General features: G+C 51.6%; 1 protein-coding gene across 9 annotated transcripts in view; it reads left to right on the forward strand.

The window, feature by feature from the left end:
* Positions 1-21,408, forward strand: part of Obscn (obscurin, cytoskeletal calmodulin and titin-interacting RhoGEF) — a 143,863-nt gene that overhangs the window by 59,670 nt on the left and 62,785 nt on the right. For 6 of the 9 annotated variants that reach the window (XM_085829987.1, XM_085829979.1, XM_085829978.1 and 3 more), the window contains exons 28-49: positions 53-206; positions 1,198-1,359; positions 1,452-1,556; positions 1,915-2,181; positions 2,405-2,674; positions 3,252-3,518; positions 3,614-3,880; positions 3,964-4,230; positions 5,164-5,436; positions 6,526-6,792; positions 6,929-7,195; positions 10,263-10,535; positions 10,992-11,258; positions 12,059-12,325; positions 12,423-12,686; positions 12,940-13,203; positions 15,917-16,180; positions 16,668-16,931; positions 17,447-17,710; positions 18,062-18,325; positions 18,669-18,932; positions 19,283-19,546. In XM_085829987.1, the coding sequence (XP_085686113.1) occupies positions 53-206; positions 1,198-1,359; positions 1,452-1,556; positions 1,915-2,181; positions 2,405-2,674; positions 3,252-3,518; positions 3,614-3,880; positions 3,964-4,230; positions 5,164-5,436; positions 6,526-6,792; positions 6,929-7,195; positions 10,263-10,535; positions 10,992-11,258; positions 12,059-12,325; positions 12,423-12,686; positions 12,940-13,203; positions 15,917-16,180; positions 16,668-16,931; positions 17,447-17,710; positions 18,062-18,325; positions 18,669-18,932; positions 19,283-19,546 (5,485 nt within the window). The remainder of the gene's footprint in view (positions 1-52; positions 207-1,197; positions 1,360-1,451; positions 1,557-1,914; positions 2,182-2,404; positions 2,675-3,251; positions 3,519-3,613; positions 3,881-3,963; positions 4,231-5,163; positions 5,437-6,525; positions 6,793-6,928; positions 7,196-10,262; positions 10,536-10,991; positions 11,259-12,058; positions 12,326-12,422; positions 12,687-12,939; positions 13,204-15,916; positions 16,181-16,667; positions 16,932-17,446; positions 17,711-18,061; positions 18,326-18,668; positions 18,933-19,282; positions 19,547-21,408) is intronic. The other 3 variants (XM_085829980.1, XM_085829983.1, XM_085829985.1) reach the window with 3 other exon arrangements.

The raw sequence follows: 21,408 nt of genomic DNA on the forward strand, positions 1-21,408 counted from the left end.
AACCCCTTCTCCCAAGCCTCTCTAATCCTGACCAGTCCTCTCTGCCCTACAGGATGGTGTGGAGCTGCGGGCAGGCAAGGCCATAGGCATAGTGGCCCAGGGAACCTGCAGGAGTCTCGTTATCTACCGGTGTGAGACTGGGGACCAGGGTGTCTATGTATGTGATGCTCTTGATGCTCAGACCTCTGCCTCTCTGAGGGTGCAAGGTGAGTTCCGGACGGAGTGGGGAGGGTGGGCCGGGGAAGCAGGCAGACAGGCAGGAGTGAGTGTTTTCTTGGGCCTCTGCTTCCACAAGCCTGGCTACAAGCTGGTATTGTGTTGGAAGTCCCCTATGCTTCTCAGCATGCCAGCTGTCTTAGTCAGTGCTCTCTTGCTGTGAAGAGACACCAGAACCACAGCAACTCTTATAAAGGAAAGCATTGAACTGGGGCTGGCTTACAGTCCATTGTCATCATGGTGGGAAGCATGGCAGTACCCAGGCAGGCCTGGATGCTGGACAAACAGATGAGAGTTCTTGATCAGGATCCACAGGTGAGAGAGAGAGAGAGAGAGAGAGAGAGAGAGAGAGAGAGAGAGAGAGAGAGAGAGAGAGAGAGAGAGAGAGAGCCTGGCATGAGCATTTGAAATTACAAAGCACTAGCAAGCATTTGCTGAAAGGACCCTGATATAGCTGTCTCTTGTGAGACTATGCCGGGGCCTAGCAAACACAGAAGTGGATGCTCACAGTCAGCTATTGGATGGATCACAGGGCCCCCAATGGAGGAGCTAGAGAAAGTACCCAAGGAGCTAAAGGGATCTGCAACCCTATAGGTGGAACAACATTATGAACTAACCAATACCCCGGAGCTCTTGACTCTAGCTGCATATGTATCAAAAGATGTCCTAATCGGCCATCACTGGAAAGAGAGGCCCATTGGACTTGTAAACTTTATATGCCCCAGTACAGGGGAACACCAGGGTCAAAAAGTGGGAGTGGGTGGGTAGGGGAGTGGTGGGGGGAGGGTATGGGGGACTTTTGGGATAGCATTGTAAATGTAAATGAGGAAAATACCTAATAAAAATATTTTAAAAATTACAAAGCACACTTCCGCCAACAAGCCAGACCTCCTAATGCCACTCCCTAAGCATACAAATATGTAAGCCTATGGGGGCCCTTTTTTTCAAACCACCATGATTTCCCTCTCTTCCCTCCCCTAGGTCGCAGTGTTCAGATTACAAGGCCGCTGGAGGATGTGGAGGTAATGGAGAAGGAGGGTGCTACATTCTCCTGTGAGGTATCCCTCGACGAGGTTCCCGGCCTGTGGTTCCGAGAATCCAGTAAGCTACGGCCCAGTGACAACGTGCGCATCCGGCAGGAAGGTAATAGGGCCGAGGGCTGCAGAGCAGCGTGGGGTGGGGTCCCCAGGCTGCCTTCCTCCTTTTCAGCAGTACTGAGTATCCTTGGTCTCCAGGGAGGACATACACGCTTATCTTCCGGAGGGTACTGGCAGAGGATGCAGGGGAGATCAAGTTTGTAGCTGAGAACGCAGAATCAAGAGCTCACCTCCGAGTGAAAGGTAAGGAAGGATGGGTGAGGGGAGGGACTGGATGTGGTGAACTGGCTTACAGACAGCCTGAAAGACGGCCTTGGCTGCCTCGAGACCCCTCTCAGACAGGGCAGCAAGGACTCATGAGGAAGGTAGGGAGTATGGTCTCCTTCGTGGGAAGAGGAGGTGCCCCACTTTGCTAGTTGTGCCCAGCAGATCCTAGATTAGCTCTGGGCGGAACACTTGACTTGGCCACCTGCTGGCCCCGGGGGGGGAAGGAAGGCATGGGCTGTTGGACTGGAGTAAAGGCCAGTCTCTTGGCTCCTGGGAGCTTGCCAAGGCAAAGCTTCCAGATCACCATCCTGACACCACCCGACCGTGTCCACAGAACTGCCCGTGACCCTCCTGCGCCCACTGAGGGACAAGATTGCCATGGAAAAACACCGTGGAGTGCTGGAGTGCCAGGTGTCCCGGGCTAGTGCCCAGGTGCGGTGGTTCAAGGGCGGAGTCGAGCTGCAGCCTGGGCCCAAGTACGAGGTGGTCAGTGACGGCCTTTACCGCAAGCTGGTCATCAATGATGTGCAGCCTGAGGATGAAGATACGTACACCTGTGACGCTGGCAACGTCAAGACCAGTGCCCAGTTTTTTGTGGAAGGTGTGGGATAAAGGCGTGGCCTCTTGGGTTTGTGAATGGAGTGGGATTTGTGGTTTCTGTGGCTTGCTCTGTAGGTTCTGGAGGCTGTCACCTCTGACAGGGGTCTGACTGGGGACACCCAGGCAGCGGGGGAAGAGATGAGAAGGAATATACAGTGTGTAGGAAGGAGAGACTGACCTCTCCTGTAGGGTTCTACTGGTGACCAGCAGCCCTCCACCCGCAGAGCAATCCATCACTATTGTGCGGGGACTGAAGGACATGACAGTGATGGAGCCTGCCCCTGCCTGGTTTGAATGTGAGACATCCATCCCTTCCGTGAGGCCACCCAAGTGGCTCCTTGGTAAGACTGTGCTCCAGGCAGGGGCGAACGTGGGACTGGAGCAAGATGGCACCGTGCACCGGCTGACACTGCACAAGACCTGCTCTACCATGACCGGGCCTGTGCACTTCACCATCGGCAAGTCCCGCTCCTCTGCCCAGCTGGTTGTCTCAGGTTAGAATACAGCATGGGGCAAAGCTGAGGGTGGGCACAGCTCAGGGATGCGGGTGGCCATGGTTTAGGGCCATGGGTGGGGCATGGCTTGGGGTTGTGGTTTGCTGTGCCTCAGGGGCTTGTAAGTTAGAAGTGAACAGGGTACACCACAGCAGGACATAGGAAAAGTGACCAGGCATAGGTGGCCCATGCCAAAGCAATAATACTTGGGCTCAAGGCTGTGGGTGGGCAATACTCAGGGGCTTTACAGAATGTGTAGCTGAACACAGGCACAGGGTGGCACATGGGTGGGCTTAATGAGAGTTGGCATGGGGGCTGGGGCTGTGGTCAGAGACCTGACAGGTAGGGTCTGGGCTTTCAGGCATGGCAGGGCTATGGGCCAGGGAAGCATGGGATAATATATGTTGGCTGGGACAGAGCTATGTGTGGGCAGTGAGGGGCATGTGGAGCGCATCCCTGAAATAGAGGGCCAGGCACCCTGTATGGGTTGTGGATGCAAATGGCTTAGGATGTAGGATAGGCAGGGTGGTCTGGTTTCCTGTGGCTCCCAGCCTTGCCTTTGGATTTTTCCCTGCAGACATTCCTGTGGTACTGACACGGCCTCTGGAGCCCAAAGCAGGGCGTGAGCTGCAGTCAGTAGTCCTGTCCTGTGACTTCAGGCCAGCCCCCAAGGCTGTGCAGTGGTACAAGGACGACACACCCCTGTCCCCGTCAGAAAAGTTCAAGATGGCGCTGGAGGGCCAGATGGCAGAGCTGCGCATACTCCGGCTCATGCCAGCTGATGCTGGGGTCTACCGGTGCCAGGCGGGTAGCGCCCAGAGCAGTGCTGAGGTTACTGTGGAAGGTAGAGAGCTGGGAAGGAGGGCAGTAGACCCCACTCTGGGGCAGGGGGTGGCTGGTGACACGGTGCTGAGGTGCTGCTGTGTGTGTGCCATGTAGCTCGGGAGGTGACAGTGATTCAGCCACTGCAGGATGCAGAAGCCATGGAGGAAGGCCGGGTCTGCTTCTCCTGCGAGCTGTCCCATAAGGATGAGGATATCGAATGGTCACTCAATGGTACACCCCTGTACAATGACAGCTTCCATGAGATCAGCCATGAGGGCTGTCTCCACACCCTGGTGCTGAAGAGTGTCCGGCAGGCTGACACAGGCACCGTGTGTGCCACCTCCCCCAAGGTGTCCGTTTCTGCCCGGCTGGTGGTTAAAGGTGAGAGGACCTGTGGAATCCATGGGCTGCCCTCTCCCTGGGTGGGCACAGGCTCCCCTCACCAGCCCATGCCATTCTTCCAGGCAAGCCAGTGGTGTTCCTGAAAGCACTGGATGACGTATCTGCAGAAGAGCGTGGCACACTGACCCTGCAATGCGAGGTCTCCGACCCCGAGGCACGCGTGGTTTGGCGAAAAGACGGCGTGGAGCTTGGTCCCAGCGACAAGTATGATTTCCTACATAAGGCAGGTGCCCGGGGCCTTACGGTCCATGACCTGAGCCACGAGGATGCTGGACTGTACACCTGCCAGGTGGGCAGTAAGGAGACCCAGTCCAAGGTCAGCGTGCATGGTGAGTAGCCCGGGCTTTTGGTCAGGATAGGTCTATTCCCATCTAGAGGCCCCAGGCTGCTCTTTAGGACTGAAAGGCTGTTCTGTATTTCAAGCAGACACCACAGAAGTTGTAGCATATAGGGCTTAATGTGACCTTTTGAGGTCCTGGGAACAGGCAGATGGGTCCAGGACAATTGTCTACAGATCCTCACACTGTAGAGCTGGTATGGATTTGTTCAGAGTCCTGACATTGGTTCTGTGCCATGTGATGGGGTTGAAAGGAAATCAACCAGACATGTGTGGGGACACTAAGAGGTGTGACCCTTACGAGGGTTTCCAGGCCAAGAGCGGATGTCATCTCCTGCAGGTGAAGAGGCTATAGGCCATCTATGTTCTTATTCTTTACAGAATGTCCCTAGGTTCACAGTTGCTGCCCACACAGCACTATTAAAGAGAATAGTCCCTTTGAGCACACGTCTTTCAGCTTGGGAAGCCACTCACTGTCCTGGCTCGGGTCTGGTATCCTAGCTTGGAGGACACAGGGTAGCAGCCTGTTCATTCATGATCCCTCAGAGGCTCTGTGACAGCCTCAGAGGAAGGGAGCCCAGTGAACTCCTCATAGGACTCGGCTGGCTCTCCCTGGAAGGAGTTACTTATGGGGCTACTGTCCCTCCCCTCCTGGCATTACAAGGTGGTTAGAAGTGTGTAGGATTCTCCTCCCAACCACCTTGATTGTGTAGCTGTCAATCATGCAAACATCAGGGCATGGGCAGCTTGAAGGGAGGATTTTGGTGCCAATTCAGATATGGCATACTTTGTCATCAGGTGTGGAGCTAGGGACAGTGGGAAACTTGGCCCTATAGTGACGTGGCCCATCCCACTGCTTGGCATGGGACACTACTGTTCCTTCAGGCTGTGGACTGATTGGTGACCTGTTTCTTATGTCCTCTAGATCTTCATGTGGGCATCACCAAGAGGTTAAAGACAGTGGAGGTGCTGGAGGGAGAGAGCTGCAGCTTTGAGTGTGTCCTTTCCCACGAGAGTCCCAGTGACCCAGCAGTGTGGACAGTCGGCGGGAAGACAGTGGGTGGTTCTGGCCACTTTCATGCTGTTCGGCAGGGCCGCAAATACACCCTGACAGTCAAAGATGCTGCACTCAGTGATGCAGGAGAGGTGGTCTTCTCGGTGCTGGGCCTCACATCCAAGGCCTCGCTCATCATCAGAGGTGGGTGCTGTGGGCTGAGGCCAGGAGCCTGAAAGTGGGGTACAATTTTGCTGGGGTGCTTCTAGGGACCATCTCCCTATCATGGTGGGGGACTCAAAATATCTGTTGGGAGTGCTGGGTGGGGGAATTTTGGTTATTGAAGGGAGTGATGTTCCTGCCTGAGCATCTTTGAGTTTCTAGAGCAAGCCCAGGATTCTAGTCTCTCATTCATGGCCTGACTGTTCTCAGTGCATGTAGCTCAGTCTGCCAATCTGACACTTAAGCAGAGGCTGGGGAGGCTGGGAAGTAGCCTCTGAGTCTTGAAGCTTGTGTTTCTGACACACTCTGGGTGCTCGTGGGTGGATCTGCACGGGGACCAGCCAAGCTGCGGCCGTACCCTGATATGAGCCCCGAATGGGGTGTCCTTAGAGCCCATGATTCCAAGGTATCACCATGACAGTGAGGGCTTGCTTCTGACTCTGGTCTTGAGCCTCTAGGAGTCTAAGGAGTCAAGGGTTAGCGGTTGTGTGGTTTTGATCTCTAGAGAGTACGTGCTCCCAAATGCCTGTCTCTCGCCTCATTCTGGCCCTGGCTGAGGCCATTTCTCTCCTCATCCTGAGGCCATTTATCTCTTCTTTTTCTTATTTTTATTTATTCTCTTCTCATACAATACATCCTGACCACAGCTTCCTTTCCTTCTACTCTTCCCAGTCCCCTGCCTCCCCTCAACCTCCCCTCCCTACAGACTCACTGCTCCTCTGTGTCCCTTCAGAAAAGAGCAGGTCTCCCAGGGATATCACCCAAACAGAGCATAACAAGATGCAGTAAGACTAGGCACAAACCTTTGTATCAAGGCTGGATGAGGCAATCCAGTAGGAAGAAAGGGGTCCCAAGAGCAGGCAAAAGAGTCAGAGACACCCCAGTTCCCTCGGTTTGGAGTCCCACAAAAACCCCAAGCTAAACAACCACAACATATATGCAGACAGCCTAGCACAGACCCAGTGCAGGCTCTGTGACTGACATTTCAATGCTGAGGGCCATTTTAAAGGATGTTGAAGTGACTATGTGGCTAAGGGTGTGCCTCATGGGGACCATCTCTGTTTATTCCAGAAAGGCCAGTGGACATCATGAAGCCCCTGGAGGACCAGCGGACCACGCTTGGGGAAGATGTAATGCTAAGCTGTGAGCTGTCCAGGGCAGGCACCTCTGTGCGCTGGCTGAAAGATGGGAAGGCCATCAGGAAGAGCCAGAAGTATGACCTGCTCAGTGAAGGCACGCGGGCTGTGTTGGTTGTCCGCAAGGCCTCGCTCAAGGATTCAGGGGAATACACCTGTGAGACAGAAGCTTCGAAAAGCACTGCCAAGCTGTGTGTGGAAGGTAAGCACACTGCCCCGCCACAGTGTCTCCTGCAGCATGCCTGGACCCACCCCAAAGCCTCAGTGGAAGGAACAGAACCTGCGTGGTCATAGGAGATTTATTCCCGCCATCTCCACCTGTCTCATCCTTCACCCAGAAAAGGCAAACCGGTTCACGGAGGAGCTGACTGACCTGCAGGTGGAAGAGAAGGGCAGAGCTGTGTTCACATGCAAGACAGAGCACCCAGCATCTGTCGTGACCTGGCGCAAAGGCCTCCTGGAGCTGCGTGCCTCAGGGAAGCATGTCCCCAGTCAGGAGGGCTTGACCCTGAAGCTCACCATCAATGCCCTGGAGAGGACAGACAGTGACACTTACACCTGTGACATCGGCCAAGCCCGGACCCAGGCCCGGCTCCTCGTCCACGGTGAGGAAACCCTCATTTGCATGCGGCTTCTGGCTCCTTAATGGGTGTGCCCTTCAGCTTTGTCTGAAGTAGACCATGGAAGCTCAGAAGTGCTTCGTCGTCAGGACTCTGCTTGCCCTAGCTCAGCCCAGCCTCGGATTCTCTAGGTCTAAGGGTAGAGCAGGGTACCTGGGCATCTCAGGCTTTCTTAGTGTGACCTTCTGTGAGGCAGCCAGGGGCCTGCCTTCATGTATATAGTGGGTACTTGCTGTGTATTCTGAGGCATTGAGGCCTGTGCTGAGTCCCAGGTGTATGTTCTACATGTGCTTGGACATACGGTGCGGAAGTTATTACGGAGGGACAACTCCATGCTTGTTGGCAACTAAAGAGCTTAATGGGTTTTTAGTGGAGAACTGGCTGGCTGGCTGTGTGGACAACATCAATCATATCGGTTTAGAAAGGCCAGAGACAGTGCTGTTAAAGAACAGTCATTCCACTGAGGATGCATGGCATTGAACTGGAAAGCCAGGGTGCATCCCAGGGCAAGGAGGCACAGAGGAAGACGGGCATTAGCCTTGTGGGCACAGAGCACAGCATTTCTGCAGACGTGGGGTGGGGGCTGGTGTCTGTGGTTGGTGGGGGTGTCTCTGCTGGACAGGTGTCTGTCCAGGGCCTCTGTTCTGAATTGCTGCAGAGTTCAAGAAGGTCAAAGGTGAACTTTGGTATGATCTGTGCCTGTAGACAAGGCATGTGGGGCATGGATATGGTGGAACAGGAGGGGATTTCTCTAGGGTCTCAAGAGGTTTGACAAGAATGATCTCAGCAAAATTTACAGTTTGTTGATGTTGTTTTGTCCGTTCATTTTTTTTTTGTTGCTGTCTCTGCTTGTTCTCACCTGTGAAATGCCATCCCTCTCCAATATGCAGGGTGAGCTTGTGTCCTCTCTGGTCTGTAGAGAAGGGAAGTGGTGGGATGTGCCTTGGTATCAGAACAGAGGTAACAGTGGCTCTCCTGACCACAGCCTTCACCTCGCTCTGCAGTGCTGGGTTGGAGTCCAGCATGGGGTTTCCTGGAAACTCCTCCTGAGGTCTGTCTTCAGGGAATACCATTACTCATGTCTCTGAGAAGCCTCAGCATCGATGATTAGAAGAAACAAGAATTTACCTTCCATATTTTCAGGTTCTGCATGTTCAGATCTAGCCTCTTGCTAATTAGAAACATGTGGAAAAAGAAATTGTGTGGCTGGGGAGATGTCCCAGTTGTCAGGGCCCTTGTCAATGCAGGTGTTTGGGACCCACATGTAATTCCTGCTTGGAAAGGTGGAGACAGTAGAGCTCAGAGCAATCTGGCTATCAAGACTGGCTGAATGAGTGAACTCTGGGCTTGATTGAGAGACCCTGCCTCATTGAATGATATGGAAGAGCTATTAGGAAGATTCCTGATATCAACCTCGAGTCTCTACAGGGGTGTGCACACGCACACATGTGTGCTTCCACAATGCAAAATATGCATGTACGAATACCCAGGAACATTGTACACAAACGGGAAAAAGACTCTATGGCTATGATGAGTACAGACTTATTTTCCTTGTTACTTCACCCTGTATGATACAGTGTAACACTACACTTAGCACCTCCATTGTGTTGGCTATTTAAAGCCTAATGGCAGATGTATGCCAAGTGTAAACACTTCACTATTTTTAATATGGGACTTGAGTGCCCTTAGATTTTGATATCTGTGAGGTTCCAGACCAACTCTCCATCGAGACTATGGGAGATAGAAGTAGGAAGAGCAGAAGCTCAAAGTCATAGTTCAGGTTTAGCCTGGAATACAAGGGACCCTGTCTCAGAAAAGAAAATCAGTAAAGTGTAGACCTTAAGTGTGGACCTACTGGCCTGTGGGTGGAGTAGAGCCATTCTTTGTGTGACAGTCTGCTCATCAGAGTCCTTTCTGTCTGTCTCATCCAGTATTGGGGTCTTTCAAGTAGAGCCTTTCCTTCAACACATTTGTGGGTGCACAATTGTGTGTCTGCAGGATCCATGTCGATCTAATGTTCTTAATTTAACGACAACAAAATATTTCTAGGGATTTATGTGTGTGTGATTGTGTGTGTGTGTGGGTGTGGGTGTCTGGGTATGAGTTTGTTCACTTGAATGTTGGTACCTGGTACCTGAGAGGGCTAGAGGCCTTGTATACTCGGTAGCTAGAGTTGCAGGTGGTTGTGAGCCATCTGAAGTAGGTGCTAGGAATTGAACTTGGGTCTTCTGGAAGAGCAGTGTATGCTTTTAGCACCAAGCCACCCCTCGAGCCCTCAATTAAAATTTATTGTAGGCATAGCTCTCTGCATTTAGTCTATTCAATTAATATGTAATATGTGGATCTATCTGTGATACAGTACGATAACTGTATATGTGTAGGTAGCATGCAGTGATCCAATTGGGGGACCAGGCATTTCCATACGTGAACAGTCATCATTTCTGTATGTGGTGAGGCTTTAAGCTTTCCCTTGGGTCTTTGAAATGCAAGTGAGCTAAGCCAGGCACACAGATGGCAGATGCCATGAATTCTTCATATTTGTGGATGCTTAAAAGTTCATCTCACAGAACCAGAGAGGAGAACGGAAGGGGCCAGATGGATCAGGAATATGAAGGCTAGAGTCAGCTGAGTCTTTGCAGCACAGTAGGGTACCGGTGGTCTCTTTGCATCCATCTATGATCTGTCAATGTGAGGTAGCCTACAGTATGGATTATACTGTACTATGATGAGTGCGGCTGGCATAAGCTGTTTTGGGAGCAGGCAGCCTATCTGTTATGGAGCCCAGCTTAGCACAAAGGGCAGGAGAGTGCATGAGCTTCGGCAGGCTGGGGCCTTCCACCAGCGTGGCAAATGGACTTCAGAGAGGGATATAGGTCTGAGGCTCAGAGGCTGACTACAACGGACTACACAGCTCAGATCTGCTTTCAAGTTTCACTGACTAGAAGTAACATAGACTACTTGCTTACGGCCCCACTAAGGGTCTTGGGCGAAATCATTTCTCTGAGCCTGGCTCTAGGCTGCAAGAGCTCTGACTTGTCCATTTTCCTAACAGGCCAGAAAGTGCGAGTTATTGAGGACCTAGAGGACACTGCTGTCCAGGAGGGCTCCTCTGCTAAGTTTTGCTGCCGCATCTCTCCTGCTGACTACGGCCCCGTGCACTGGTTCCTGGATAAGACCCCCTTGCACAGCAATGAGCTGAATGAGATCACTGTCCAGCCTGGAGGCTACCACGTGCTCACCCTGCGGCAGCTGGCGCTCAAGGACTCAGGCACTGTCTACTTCGAGGCGGGTGACCAGCGGACCTCAGCTGCCCTGCGGGTGACTGGTGGGTTTTGTGTCTAAGGGCCATCCATGATGGGGACACTACATGGCCTAGAGGATCCTTGAAGAGGGGCAGGTGACAGCTCCTTTGTGAGCTCTGTCTAGTGCACAGTGTGGTCCTGGGGCTCACAGGAAGGCAAGATTAGCTGTCAATGGCGAGAGGGTCTCTCATCCCCGGGATGTAGCCAGTGGCACGGGGGCCTCCTACCTCAGGGAGTTGATTCAGAAGACTGAGCTGGGTTCTTTCAGAATTAATTTCTGAATTCAGAAATTGTGGGGGATGTGATTGTGTCCAGAGTGGAAACTGCACAGAGCCTGCCTCTTGCCCTCAGCATTTCTGTCTGGCTCCAGCCAGAGGACAGATGCAGATATTGATCAAGGCCTTGCATGGCCCATTGTGTTAGTCCTCTCATAGAGGTACTACCGTCCCAATTACCTTTGGCTTTTCTCTATCCTCCAGAGAAGCCGAGCATCTTCTCTCGGCCACTCACAGACGTCACAGTCACAGAAGGCGAGGACCTGACTCTTGTCTGTGAAACCACCACTGTGGATGGCTCTGTGCGCTGGACCAAAGATGGGAAGACACTGAGGCCATCTGCACGATGCCAGCTGAGCCATGAAGGCTGTCAGGCCCAGCTGCTCATCACTGCCACCACCCCACAAGATGGTGGGCGCTACAAATGTGAGATTGGCGGAGCATCCAGCAGCTCCATTGTCAGGGTCCATGGTGAGTGCCAGGTGGCCGTGGTTGGGGCAAGAATAAACATGTGTCTACATGCAGCAGGAGGCAAGGGGACCCTGGAGCAGCTTCTGGTTCCTTTCCTCCATCTCCCTCTGCTGTGTAGGGCACTTGGCTTCCTGTGTCTCAGAGTCTCTACTGCTCCAGTAGTCTTCCATCCTCTCTTGATCTCCTGATTCTTGCTTGTGGCCCATTCCTGCATTGGCTTTGGTGGACCCCTCTGGAGCCCCTCTGTCTGCCTGTGGCTTGCCTCTGTCTGGACTGCCCTAAGCTAACAGCACGGACAGGAGGCTTGCATGATGGGAGTCTGTTGTCCCCATTGTTGTGTAGAATGAAAGTTCCTTGATTGGGTGGCCTCTGGTGGGGATGGGGGGATTCTGTCTTCTTGGCTTCCAGATGCCATCTTCTCTGTGACTCCGGATGGTGTTCCTCTCTGCTGGTATCCTAGTTAAGAATGACAAAGCAGTGAAGCAAGGGCTCATTCCAACAACCATATTCTATTTCATCTCCTTCAAGTCTACAATGCCAAATAATCACGTTCTGAGACCCCAAGTTAGGACTTCAATGTCGGAACTTTTGGGAGACACAGTTCCCACTGGAATACTTTATGTTCATCTGGTCAATGTCCACCTTTTCTGTTTACATACCATCAGACCTGTCTTTCCCAGAGGTCATTGGGTCCTTGCCACTGACACCCAATATTTGAGTTGTCCCACGCCCTGTAGCTGCTTCTGGACCCCTGGTGGGATCCTCTTCCAGGAGACTGAACTGACTCTGTCTGTTCATAGCTCTGCCAGTGCGGTTCAGGGAGTCCCTGAAGGACGTGGAGGTGCCAGAGGGCAAGGCCGCCACACTACGCTGTGTGCTGTCATCTGTGGCTGCACCTGTGGAGTGGCGCCATGGAGATGATGTCCTGAAATCCAGCAACAAGTATAGCCTGCGCCAAGAGGGTGCTGTGCTGGAATTGGTCATCCGAGACCTGCAGCCCCAGGACAGTGGGCAATACTCATGCTCCTTTGGGGACCAGACAACTTCAGCCACACTCACAGTGAAAAGTAAGTTATGCCTGTGCATACTGTGCTCAGGGCCCGCTGGGAACCTCAGCCCAGTGCAGGAGAATCATAATGTTCTCTGTATTCGTGCCCGTTGCAGCCTCTTCTGCCCAGTTCGTAGGGAAACTGAGAAACAAGGAGGCCACAGAAGGGACCATGGTCACACTTCGGTGTGAGCTGACCAAAGAGGCCCCCGTGGAGTGGAAGAAGGGAACAGAGACCCTGAGAAATGGGGACAAATACAGTCTGAAGCAGGATGGAGCTGTGTGTGAGCTGCAGATCTGTAGTCTGCTCGTGGCAGATGCAGGGGAGTACTTGTGTGTATGTGGGCAGGAGAAGACTTCAGCCACGCTGACTGTCAAGGGTAAAGAGCGTGCATGGCTTCCCTCCCCCCATGCCTGTGTACCTTCTGTGCATCCCACCTTACTTCTTGAGTCATTTTATATATATGAACCAGAAAATACCAGCATCTGCGGCTGGCTTCCCACTCTTGAGTGCTGGTGGGTTCTCTCCTGTTGCTGTGTTCTATCTTGTTCCCTATCCTGTTCTATGTCACGTTCTATCTTCCCACACTCTGTAGCAGATCTGATGCTCCAATCTTTGTCTTACCCTCCTAGCTCTGCTTATCCACTTTATCAGAAGGCTCAGAAGCAAGGAGGCCACAGAAGGAGACACGATCACACTGCAGTGTGAACTGAGCAAGGCTGCCCCTGTGGAGTGGAGGAAGGGAACAGAGACCCTGAGAGATGGGGACAGATACAGCCTGAAGCAGGATGGGACTGTGTGTGAGCTGCAGATCCGCAGCCTGACCATAGCAGATGCTGGCGAGTACTTGTGCACGTGTGGACAGGAAAAGACCTCAGCCACACTGACCATCAGGGGTAAAGACCATGTGTGTTCCTGTGTGCGGGTGTCTCTCTGTGTGGGTGTCTCTGTGCCTGAACATCTTCCACCTGCCTTCCCTGATTTTTCTATTTCTCATCTTATCCCGTTGACTGATGTTTCTTATACTTGTATGGGACCCACTTTAGATGCCAGAAAACAATGGAAAATTGGGTGTTTCTTAACCTCAAGAATGTCCTGGCTGGAATGAGTGGTGTGTGTGTGTGTGTGTGTGTGTGTCTGTGTGTCTGTGTATGCATGCAACCAATTACAAAGATGTAATTATAAGTCCTTGGGGGAACATCAGAAAAAGGGAGGCAGGAAATGGAGGAATGGCATACACAACAGGGACACAGGAAGGACAGCCTTGTCATGTGCCTGACTGTGAAGGTGAGAATCCAGGTAAGTATCAGGTAAAGTCAAAGGTCCACTCTTGGCAGTCAGATGAAGGTGGGACACCACCCGTGAGAGTCAGGGTGGAGGTGGGGGCTTGTCCTATGGTGGTGAGGAGATGTGAAGACAAGTCTGTGGGGGGAGAGCCTGACGCTGTCTTCTCTGGGATTTCCCTGGTTAGTTCTAGATCTTCCCACTGGAGAAGGGTTTGCTGATCCTGCCTCTGACCACTCTACATGTCCTGGGTTGTACATGTAGTGTCTGTGGCCCACTTTTGTCTATGGCCACAGAGTTTAATGGTCTTTGTGCCTGTGTATCCCTCCCAGTTGTGGACAGTACTTCACAGATGGTTAGAGACCTGGGGAGGGCATTACAGGGAGTAGGGTCACACTGTGGAGTGTGAACAGAGAAAGGTCCCTCCCTGGAGTGAACAAAAAGGCTTTGGAGATCAGAGATGGAGGCACTCACAGATTGAAACAGCTATCATATATGGAGCCCTGTAGCCTGGCTGCAATGGATCTTGGGAATCCTCATGGAGGCACTGTCAGCAACAGACCTTCCCAGAGTAGCCTACTGGAATATGCTCCTGCATCACAGCGTGTCCAGGGAACTGGAATACTTATCTTGATGTGACTGGTGACCGGTGGCCTGGTGTTGAGTTGGCTCTCTGTCAGGAGTCCTTGGGAGGCCTGAGCACCTCAGCACAGGGAAGCAAGTGGGCCTGAGCACCTCAGCACAGGGAAGCAAATGGGATGCACAGACATTGTTGGAAAGCTCTGGACATCCTGGAGAGCACGGATGGAATGAATCTCCTACAAGTGCAAGAAGCCCTTGTCCTGGTGGGCTCTGCTGTCACACGAAGAACCAACCACTGAGGGCACTGGAGAGGAAGGTATGGCAAAGCCTGGCTGTCTCTTTATCCAGGCTGTGGCCAGTGACTCCTATCACCCACACAAACACTGGAGACACTTGAATGAAAACCAGCTGCCATGTGAAGAGGCCTGCTGTCAAAATGGAGAGGCATTCAAACATGCCAAAGAATGGCAGAAGGGTGTACAAGAAGCCTGTCCCATGGCTACAGAGTTAGAAAGAGGTCACAGGAAGACATACTCCCTATTCCCAACCCAGGACATGCTGTTGATGGCTGAGGTATGGAGCGTCCTGGCAAACAGCTGCTTTCAAAACTAGGTTTCCCCCAAGAGTGATGCATATGGAAGCCTTGCCTGGGCCTTTCAAGACTGCTGCATTTTTAGAAGCTACCCTGGACCATAAAGTCCCGAAGATAACTCTGAGCCACTGTCCGTAAAGACCTCCAAGCACACAGAGATGGACATTCAAGAGTTCTCAGTCTTAGCCTGGGAGCCAGAGGAAGTCTCCAGCTTTTACAAGCAAGAACCAATTTGTCCCTCCTCTTCTCTGTGACCGTTTCCCACATAGTAGCTGAGGGCAGTGTTAGATCCATTTGTTCAGTCATGGATCTCTGCCTCTACTCTCTCTCTACACTAGAGAGTGTGCCTGCACTGTGAAGATGGGGCTAGACCCTGTGTCCACCCATTCTAGGCTGACAGATCCAGAAAGAGGCTTGTGACTTCTTCCCACCCAGCCAAGTCATCCCTTCTTCCTGGCCTGTTCTGTTCTAAGAAGTGGGGCTTGCTGTGACTGTATGGGGGAGGGGCTCGGGCACCCCATGTGCTCTCTGCTCTCTCAGCACAATCAAAATGATGGCGTAAGAACCACTGAAGGAATTCACAATGGAGACATAGTGTGACCTAGCAGCTAAGCCAGACCATCAAGCCTGGTGGACACAGGAGACCTGAGGCCAGGGTTACTGTTGTAAATGTTTCTGCTGTCCTGGTCCTGAGCTCTCTGTCTAGACCTCCTCGTCTTGAGGTCCTCTGTCCTTGCTGCTTCACCAGGGTCAGGCTGACCAGTCTGTGTGCTGCACTACCCCCGCCCCCGCTGTGCTGTTTTGTGCCATTTCCTTTCGATCTCCAGAGTGTATTTCACCGTTGAGTGTATTTCACCATTGAGTGTCATGTCCTGTCTTCAGCATGCTTCACGATCCTGTTGATCTTGGTGTTGTTCTCAGCCCCACAAGCCAAGCTCAGCCCGAGGCTCATGGAAACCATGGAATGGACTGTGGCCATGAGACGCATTGTCTAGATTAAGGAAAGCCCCTCCCTCAGCTGTGCTTAGCATGCCCAGCATGTGGTCTGTGTATAGCAGGGCTTCCTGTCTTCCCTGTACCATCCTCATCTCTGCTGGTCTTCCATGTTCTCAGAGAGTGTGATTATGTTTGTGTCTTTCTGACCTCCCCAGCCCTTCCAGCTAAGTTCAAAGACAGTCTGAAGAATGAAGAGGCTACAGAAGGTACCACAGCTACACTGAGCTGTGAACTGAGCAAGGCAGCTCCGGTGACGTGGAAGAAAGGACCGAAGACCTTGCAAAGTGGAGACAAATATGGCCTGAGGCAGGATGGAGCTGTGTGTGGACTGCAGATCCATGGCCTGACCATGGCCGATGCTGGGGAGTACTCCTGTGTGTGTGGGCAGGAGAAGACGTCAGCCACGCTGACTGTCAGGGGTAAAGATGGATGGCTTGTCTTTATGCTACTCCTATCATTTCCTCTTGCCTCCATGTGTGGCACAGCATCTGCGATGCCCTGCATCCGTCTGTCCATCTGCTAAAGCAGATCCTCCTGCTGCTGTCTGTCCCCAGTTACCCGCTTCCTTCCCTATCTGGATATGGGTTCAGTTACTCACACTGGCTCTTGATCAGTATGTGGCTTGGCTGTGGTGGATACTGGGTCATACTCGTGTGTGTGTGTGTGTGTGTGTGTGTGTGTGTGTGTGTGTGTGTGTGTGCAGGAGAGGACCTGGCCACATTGAATATTAATGGTAGAGATGTGTGGTCAGTTGGGTTTGTGTCTTGGTGTCTATGGGCAGGTCGCTTATCTTGTTCATCCCATATTCTGCCCCTTTGTCCGTGTGTCACATCCTTGTGGGTTCCATGTTCACTCAGAGACCATCAGAGGGTTCCATGCTCTCAGTCATTGCTTGGCCCTTCCCAGGCTTGCCTGCCAAATTTATAGAAGATCTGAGAAGCCAAGAAGCCACAGAAGGGGCCACAGCAATCTTAAGATGTGAGCTGAGCAAGGCTGCTCCTGTGGAGTGGAGGAAAGGGTCTGAGACCCTGAAAGATGGAGACAGATACAGCCTGAGGCAGGATGGGGCCATATGTGAGCTGCAGATCCGTGGCCTGACTGTGGTGGATACTGGGACATACTCGTGTGTGTGTGGGCAGGAGAGGACCTCAGCCACACTGAATATTAATGGTAAAGCTGTGTGGCCAATTGGATTGGTGTCTTGGTGTCTATGGGCAGGGTGCTTGTCTTGCTCATCCCATATTCTGCCCCTTTGTCTGTGTGTCACATCCTTTCATGACTGGACAGAGTCCCAGCTTTTGGGAAGCTGTAGGAGATAGGCAAAAACATACGCACAGCTGCCTTTCCTCTACCTTGTGCCACCATGAGTTAAGTACCTTTTCTGGTAGATTCCATATCCTGTTGTCATCCAGGCTGAATCATGTCTGCTAAAGTTCTACAGAGAATGTGGCGCCCCTGTGCGTTTCTGGACTTGCCTCTGATCATCATACCAGATCTTTGAAAAGTCCATGGTACTGATATTAAGAGAACATAACATTCATAGCCTGTTCTCAAGATAGCAGTACATGACCCACCCTCAGTGGGATTTGTGTCTTCTCTGTGCTCTTCATGTCTAGTGTGCATCAACCCTGTCTGCTTCACGTGCTTTGAACATAATAATTCCTGTGCCTTTCTGACCTCCTTAGCCCTACCCACCAAGTTCACAGAGGGTCTGAGGAATGAAGAGGCCACAGAAGGCACCATGGCCACTCTGAGGTGCCAGATGAGCAAGGCTGCCCCTGTGGAGTGGAGGAAGGGGTCAGAGACCCTGAGAGATGGGTACAGATACAGCCTGAGGCAGGATGGGGCCACGTGTGAGCTGCAGATCCGTGGCCTGGCTGTGGAAGATTCTGGGGAGTACTCATGTGTGTGTGGGCAGGAGAAGACGTCAGCCACACTGAGTGTCAAGGGTAAAAAGATTGTCTGTGGTCACCTGAACCTGACACTTGGTGTCTCCATGTTGTCTCATTGCTATGTCTGTCTCCATATATAACATAGTTCCTGTAGTGACCCAGGGGCCATCTGTCCTGTAACTAGGGTCATCTGGAGACTTCCATCACCACTTCCAGATGTTCAGGAGATGTCCTCATGTTCATAACCACCCGACACGTAGGGTCTTTCTTCCCATTCATCTGTTCCCTGATTCACTGTTCCTTATATAACTTCTGCTTTAGAATGTGTGTCTCCTTGTGTATCCCATGTTCTGTGGAGCATGTCCTTCAAAGAGTCCCATGTTCTCAGTGTATGCTTGGCCCTTTCAGCTCTGCCCCCCAGATTCATAGAAGATTTGAGAAGCCAAGAGGCCACAGAAGGCACCATGGCCACTCTGAGGTGCCAGATGAGCAAGGCAGCCCCTGTGGAGTGGAGGAAGGGGTCTGAGACCCTGAAAGATGGGGGCAGATACAGCCTGAGGCAGGATGGGGCTGTGTGTGAGCTGCAGATCCATGATCTGGCTGTCGAAGACGCTGGGGAGTACTCATGTGTGTGTGGGCAGGAGAAGACCTCAGCCACACTGAGTGTCAAGGGTAAAGATCACGTGTGGCCACCTAAACCTGACACTTGGTGTCTCCATGTTGTCTTATTGCTATGTCTGTTATCCATACGTGACATAGCTCCTGTAGTGACCCAGGGGCCATCTGTCCTGTAATTATGGTCACCGGGGGAATCTCCATCACTGCTTCCAATTGTCCAGGAGATGTTCTCATGTTCATGTCTACCCCGGTCTTGCTTTCTTTCCATCTGTTCCCTAGTTCACTGCTCCTGACTTAACTCCTTCGTCAGAATGTGTGTTTCCTTGTGTAGCCCATGTTCTGTGGAGCGTGTCCTTCAAAGAGTCCCATGTTCTCAGTGTCTGCTTGGCCCTTTCAGCCCTGCCCCCCAGATTCATAGAAGACTTGAGAAGCCAAGAGGCCACGGAAGGCACCATGGCCACTCTGAGGTGCCAGATGAGCAAGGCTGCCCCTGTGGAGTGGAGGAAGGGGTCTGAGACCCTGAGAGATGGGGGCAGATACAGCCTGAGGCAGGATGGTGCTGTGTGTGAGCTGCAGATCCATGACCTGGCTGTGGAAGACACTGGGGAGTACTCATGTGTGTGTAGGCAGGAGAAGACCTCAGCCACACTGAGTGTCAAGGGTAAAGATCACGTGTGGCCACCTGGTGTCTCCATGTTGTCTCATTGCTATGTCTGTTCTCCATATGTGACACAGCTACTGTGGTGACCCAGTGGCCATCTGTTCTACCACTACAGTCATCTGGCCATCTCCATCTGTGCTTTCCACATGCCCAGCAGATGTTCTGTGTTCACATCTGTGCCACTGCCCTCTCTGTTCCCCATGAGTTTGCCTCTGTCACCATCTGTACCTTCCTTCACATGTTCACAGTGTTTTTTTTTTTTTTAATAGTGTGTCATTCTTTGTGAGTTGTGTGTCTTGTCTGTGGTGGTCTCTGATTTCACGTTCTCAGTGTCTGCTTGGCCCTTTCAGCCCTGCCCCCCAGATTCATAGAAGACTTGAGAAGCCAAGAGGCCACGGAAGGCACCATGGCCACTCTGAGGTGCCAGATGAGCAAGGCAGCCCCTGTGGAGTGGAGGAAGGGGTCTGAGACCCTGAGAGATGGGGGCAGATACAGCCTGAGGCAGGATGGGGCTGTGTGTGAGCTGCAGATCCGTGACCTGGATGTGGAAGATGCTGGCCAGTACTCGTGCGTGTGTGGGCAGGAGAAGACCTCAGCCATGCTGACTGTAGATGGTAATGTCTCTATGTAGCCACCTGATTGATCTGCTTTCTCCTATCACCCATGTAAGCTGTACCATTCCTGTACCTCTCAGTGCTAGCATGTCATGGACACAGTCACATGTGTGTGCGATCTATTCCCCCAATGTGTTCTGTGTTGGTCTTGTCTAACACCTGTTCTAAGATATGAACCCCACAGAAGAATTGTGTTCGGTTTTAATGGAGGTACCAGCAGATTGCATTGGTGTCCAATGAGAGATCTCCTGGAGCTATTAGCATCTTCCTATGGTCTGTGGAGATTTTGGCTCCTTTGGCTCCACACAGAGTCAACTGATGTCTATTTCTTGACAGACATGCAGAGCAATATGTGGTCCTGGCTTGAGGTGGCCAGGCAGACACTGCTGAACTCAGCAAGAGCATTTCACTTCTCCTTTGAGATAATGCATGACTCTGAACTACTCCTGCCTTAGTCTCCTCCTAAGTCTGGAGGCTGGGATTCCTCCACTGAGGCACCAGAATGTAGTTTTTCCTGAAGGTGTTTCTCTTCTCGTAGTCTTCACATGGTCATTCCTTATATCAAGCTTTTCTATATGTACACTACCCATTTTGGACTTGAGCCTAGCCTGACCGCATTTTGACTTAATTATTTACTGAAGTACTCTTCTTCTTGAGGTACAGGGAAAGCTGGTACTTTAGTGTATGAGTTGGGAGGCAGCACAGTCTAGTTTGTGAATTAGCTACTTTTCTGTGGCTCTGAGATATCACCATGACCAAGGCACCTTAAAGAGCTTATTTGGGCTTATGGTCCCAGAGGGATAAAAGTCCATTATAGGAGGGAGTCATGAAAACAAGCAGCAGTCAGGGGCAGGAACAGGAAGCTGGGGACTAAAATCTTAACTGCAAGCATGAAGAAGAAAGTGAACTAGAATTTCATGGGTCTTTAAAGACTCTAAATGACAAATGCCAGCAAGGCCACACCTCTTATTCCTACTCAAACACTGCCACTAACTAGTAACTAAGTATTCAAATGTCAGAGACTATGGGGACCATGACATTCAAGCCACCATAGCCTATAACACTCTAGCTTCTGGATTCCTCAAATACATGTTCTTTTCACTTGTTAAATTCATTCTTCCAGCACACAAACACACACACACACACACACACACACACACACACACACACACACACACAGCCCATTGTCTGTCTCTTCCAAGTGTGAAGTTTTAGATTTCATCCACTCTGAGTCACATTTACCTCCTACCTATAGAGCGTCAGAACCAGACAGAACTATGCTTCCAGAGCAGTGGCTGTCAACCTGAGGGTAGGGGTTAAACAATCCTTCTACAGGGGTACATATATGATATCATGCACATCAGATATTTATATCATGATCCATAATAGTAGCAAAGTTATAGTTAGGAAGTAGCAATGAATATAATGTTATGGTTGGGGGTCACCACCACAATGGGGAACTGTGTTAAGGGGTTGCAGCATTAGGAAGGTTTAGAACCACTTTTCTCACAGTGATTGGACAGGCTTTGGTTAGACGTTCTTACCAAAGAAGGGGGAAATTGGAATAAAAGATGGGATAATGAGTCTCACAAATCTGGAACGGCAAGGCAAGTCTATTGGATTTTTTTCTTTTTTTTTTAATTAGGTAATTTCCTCAATTACATTTCCAATGCTATCCAAAAAGTCCCCAATACACTCCTCCCCCCAGTCCCCCACCCACCCACCCCCACCCCTTGGCCCTGGCATTCCCCTGTACTGGGGCATATAAAGTTGGCAAGTCCAATGGGCCTCTCTTTCCAGTGATGGCCTACTAGGCCATCTTTTGATACAAATGCAGCTAGAGACAAGAGCTCTGGGGTACT

This window comes from Mus caroli, unplaced genomic scaffold, assembly GCF_978045245.1.
Source record: "Mus caroli unplaced genomic scaffold, Mus_caroli_1 scaffold_13, whole genome shotgun sequence".
Taxonomy (NCBI): domain Eukaryota; kingdom Metazoa; phylum Chordata; class Mammalia; order Rodentia; family Muridae; genus Mus; species Mus caroli.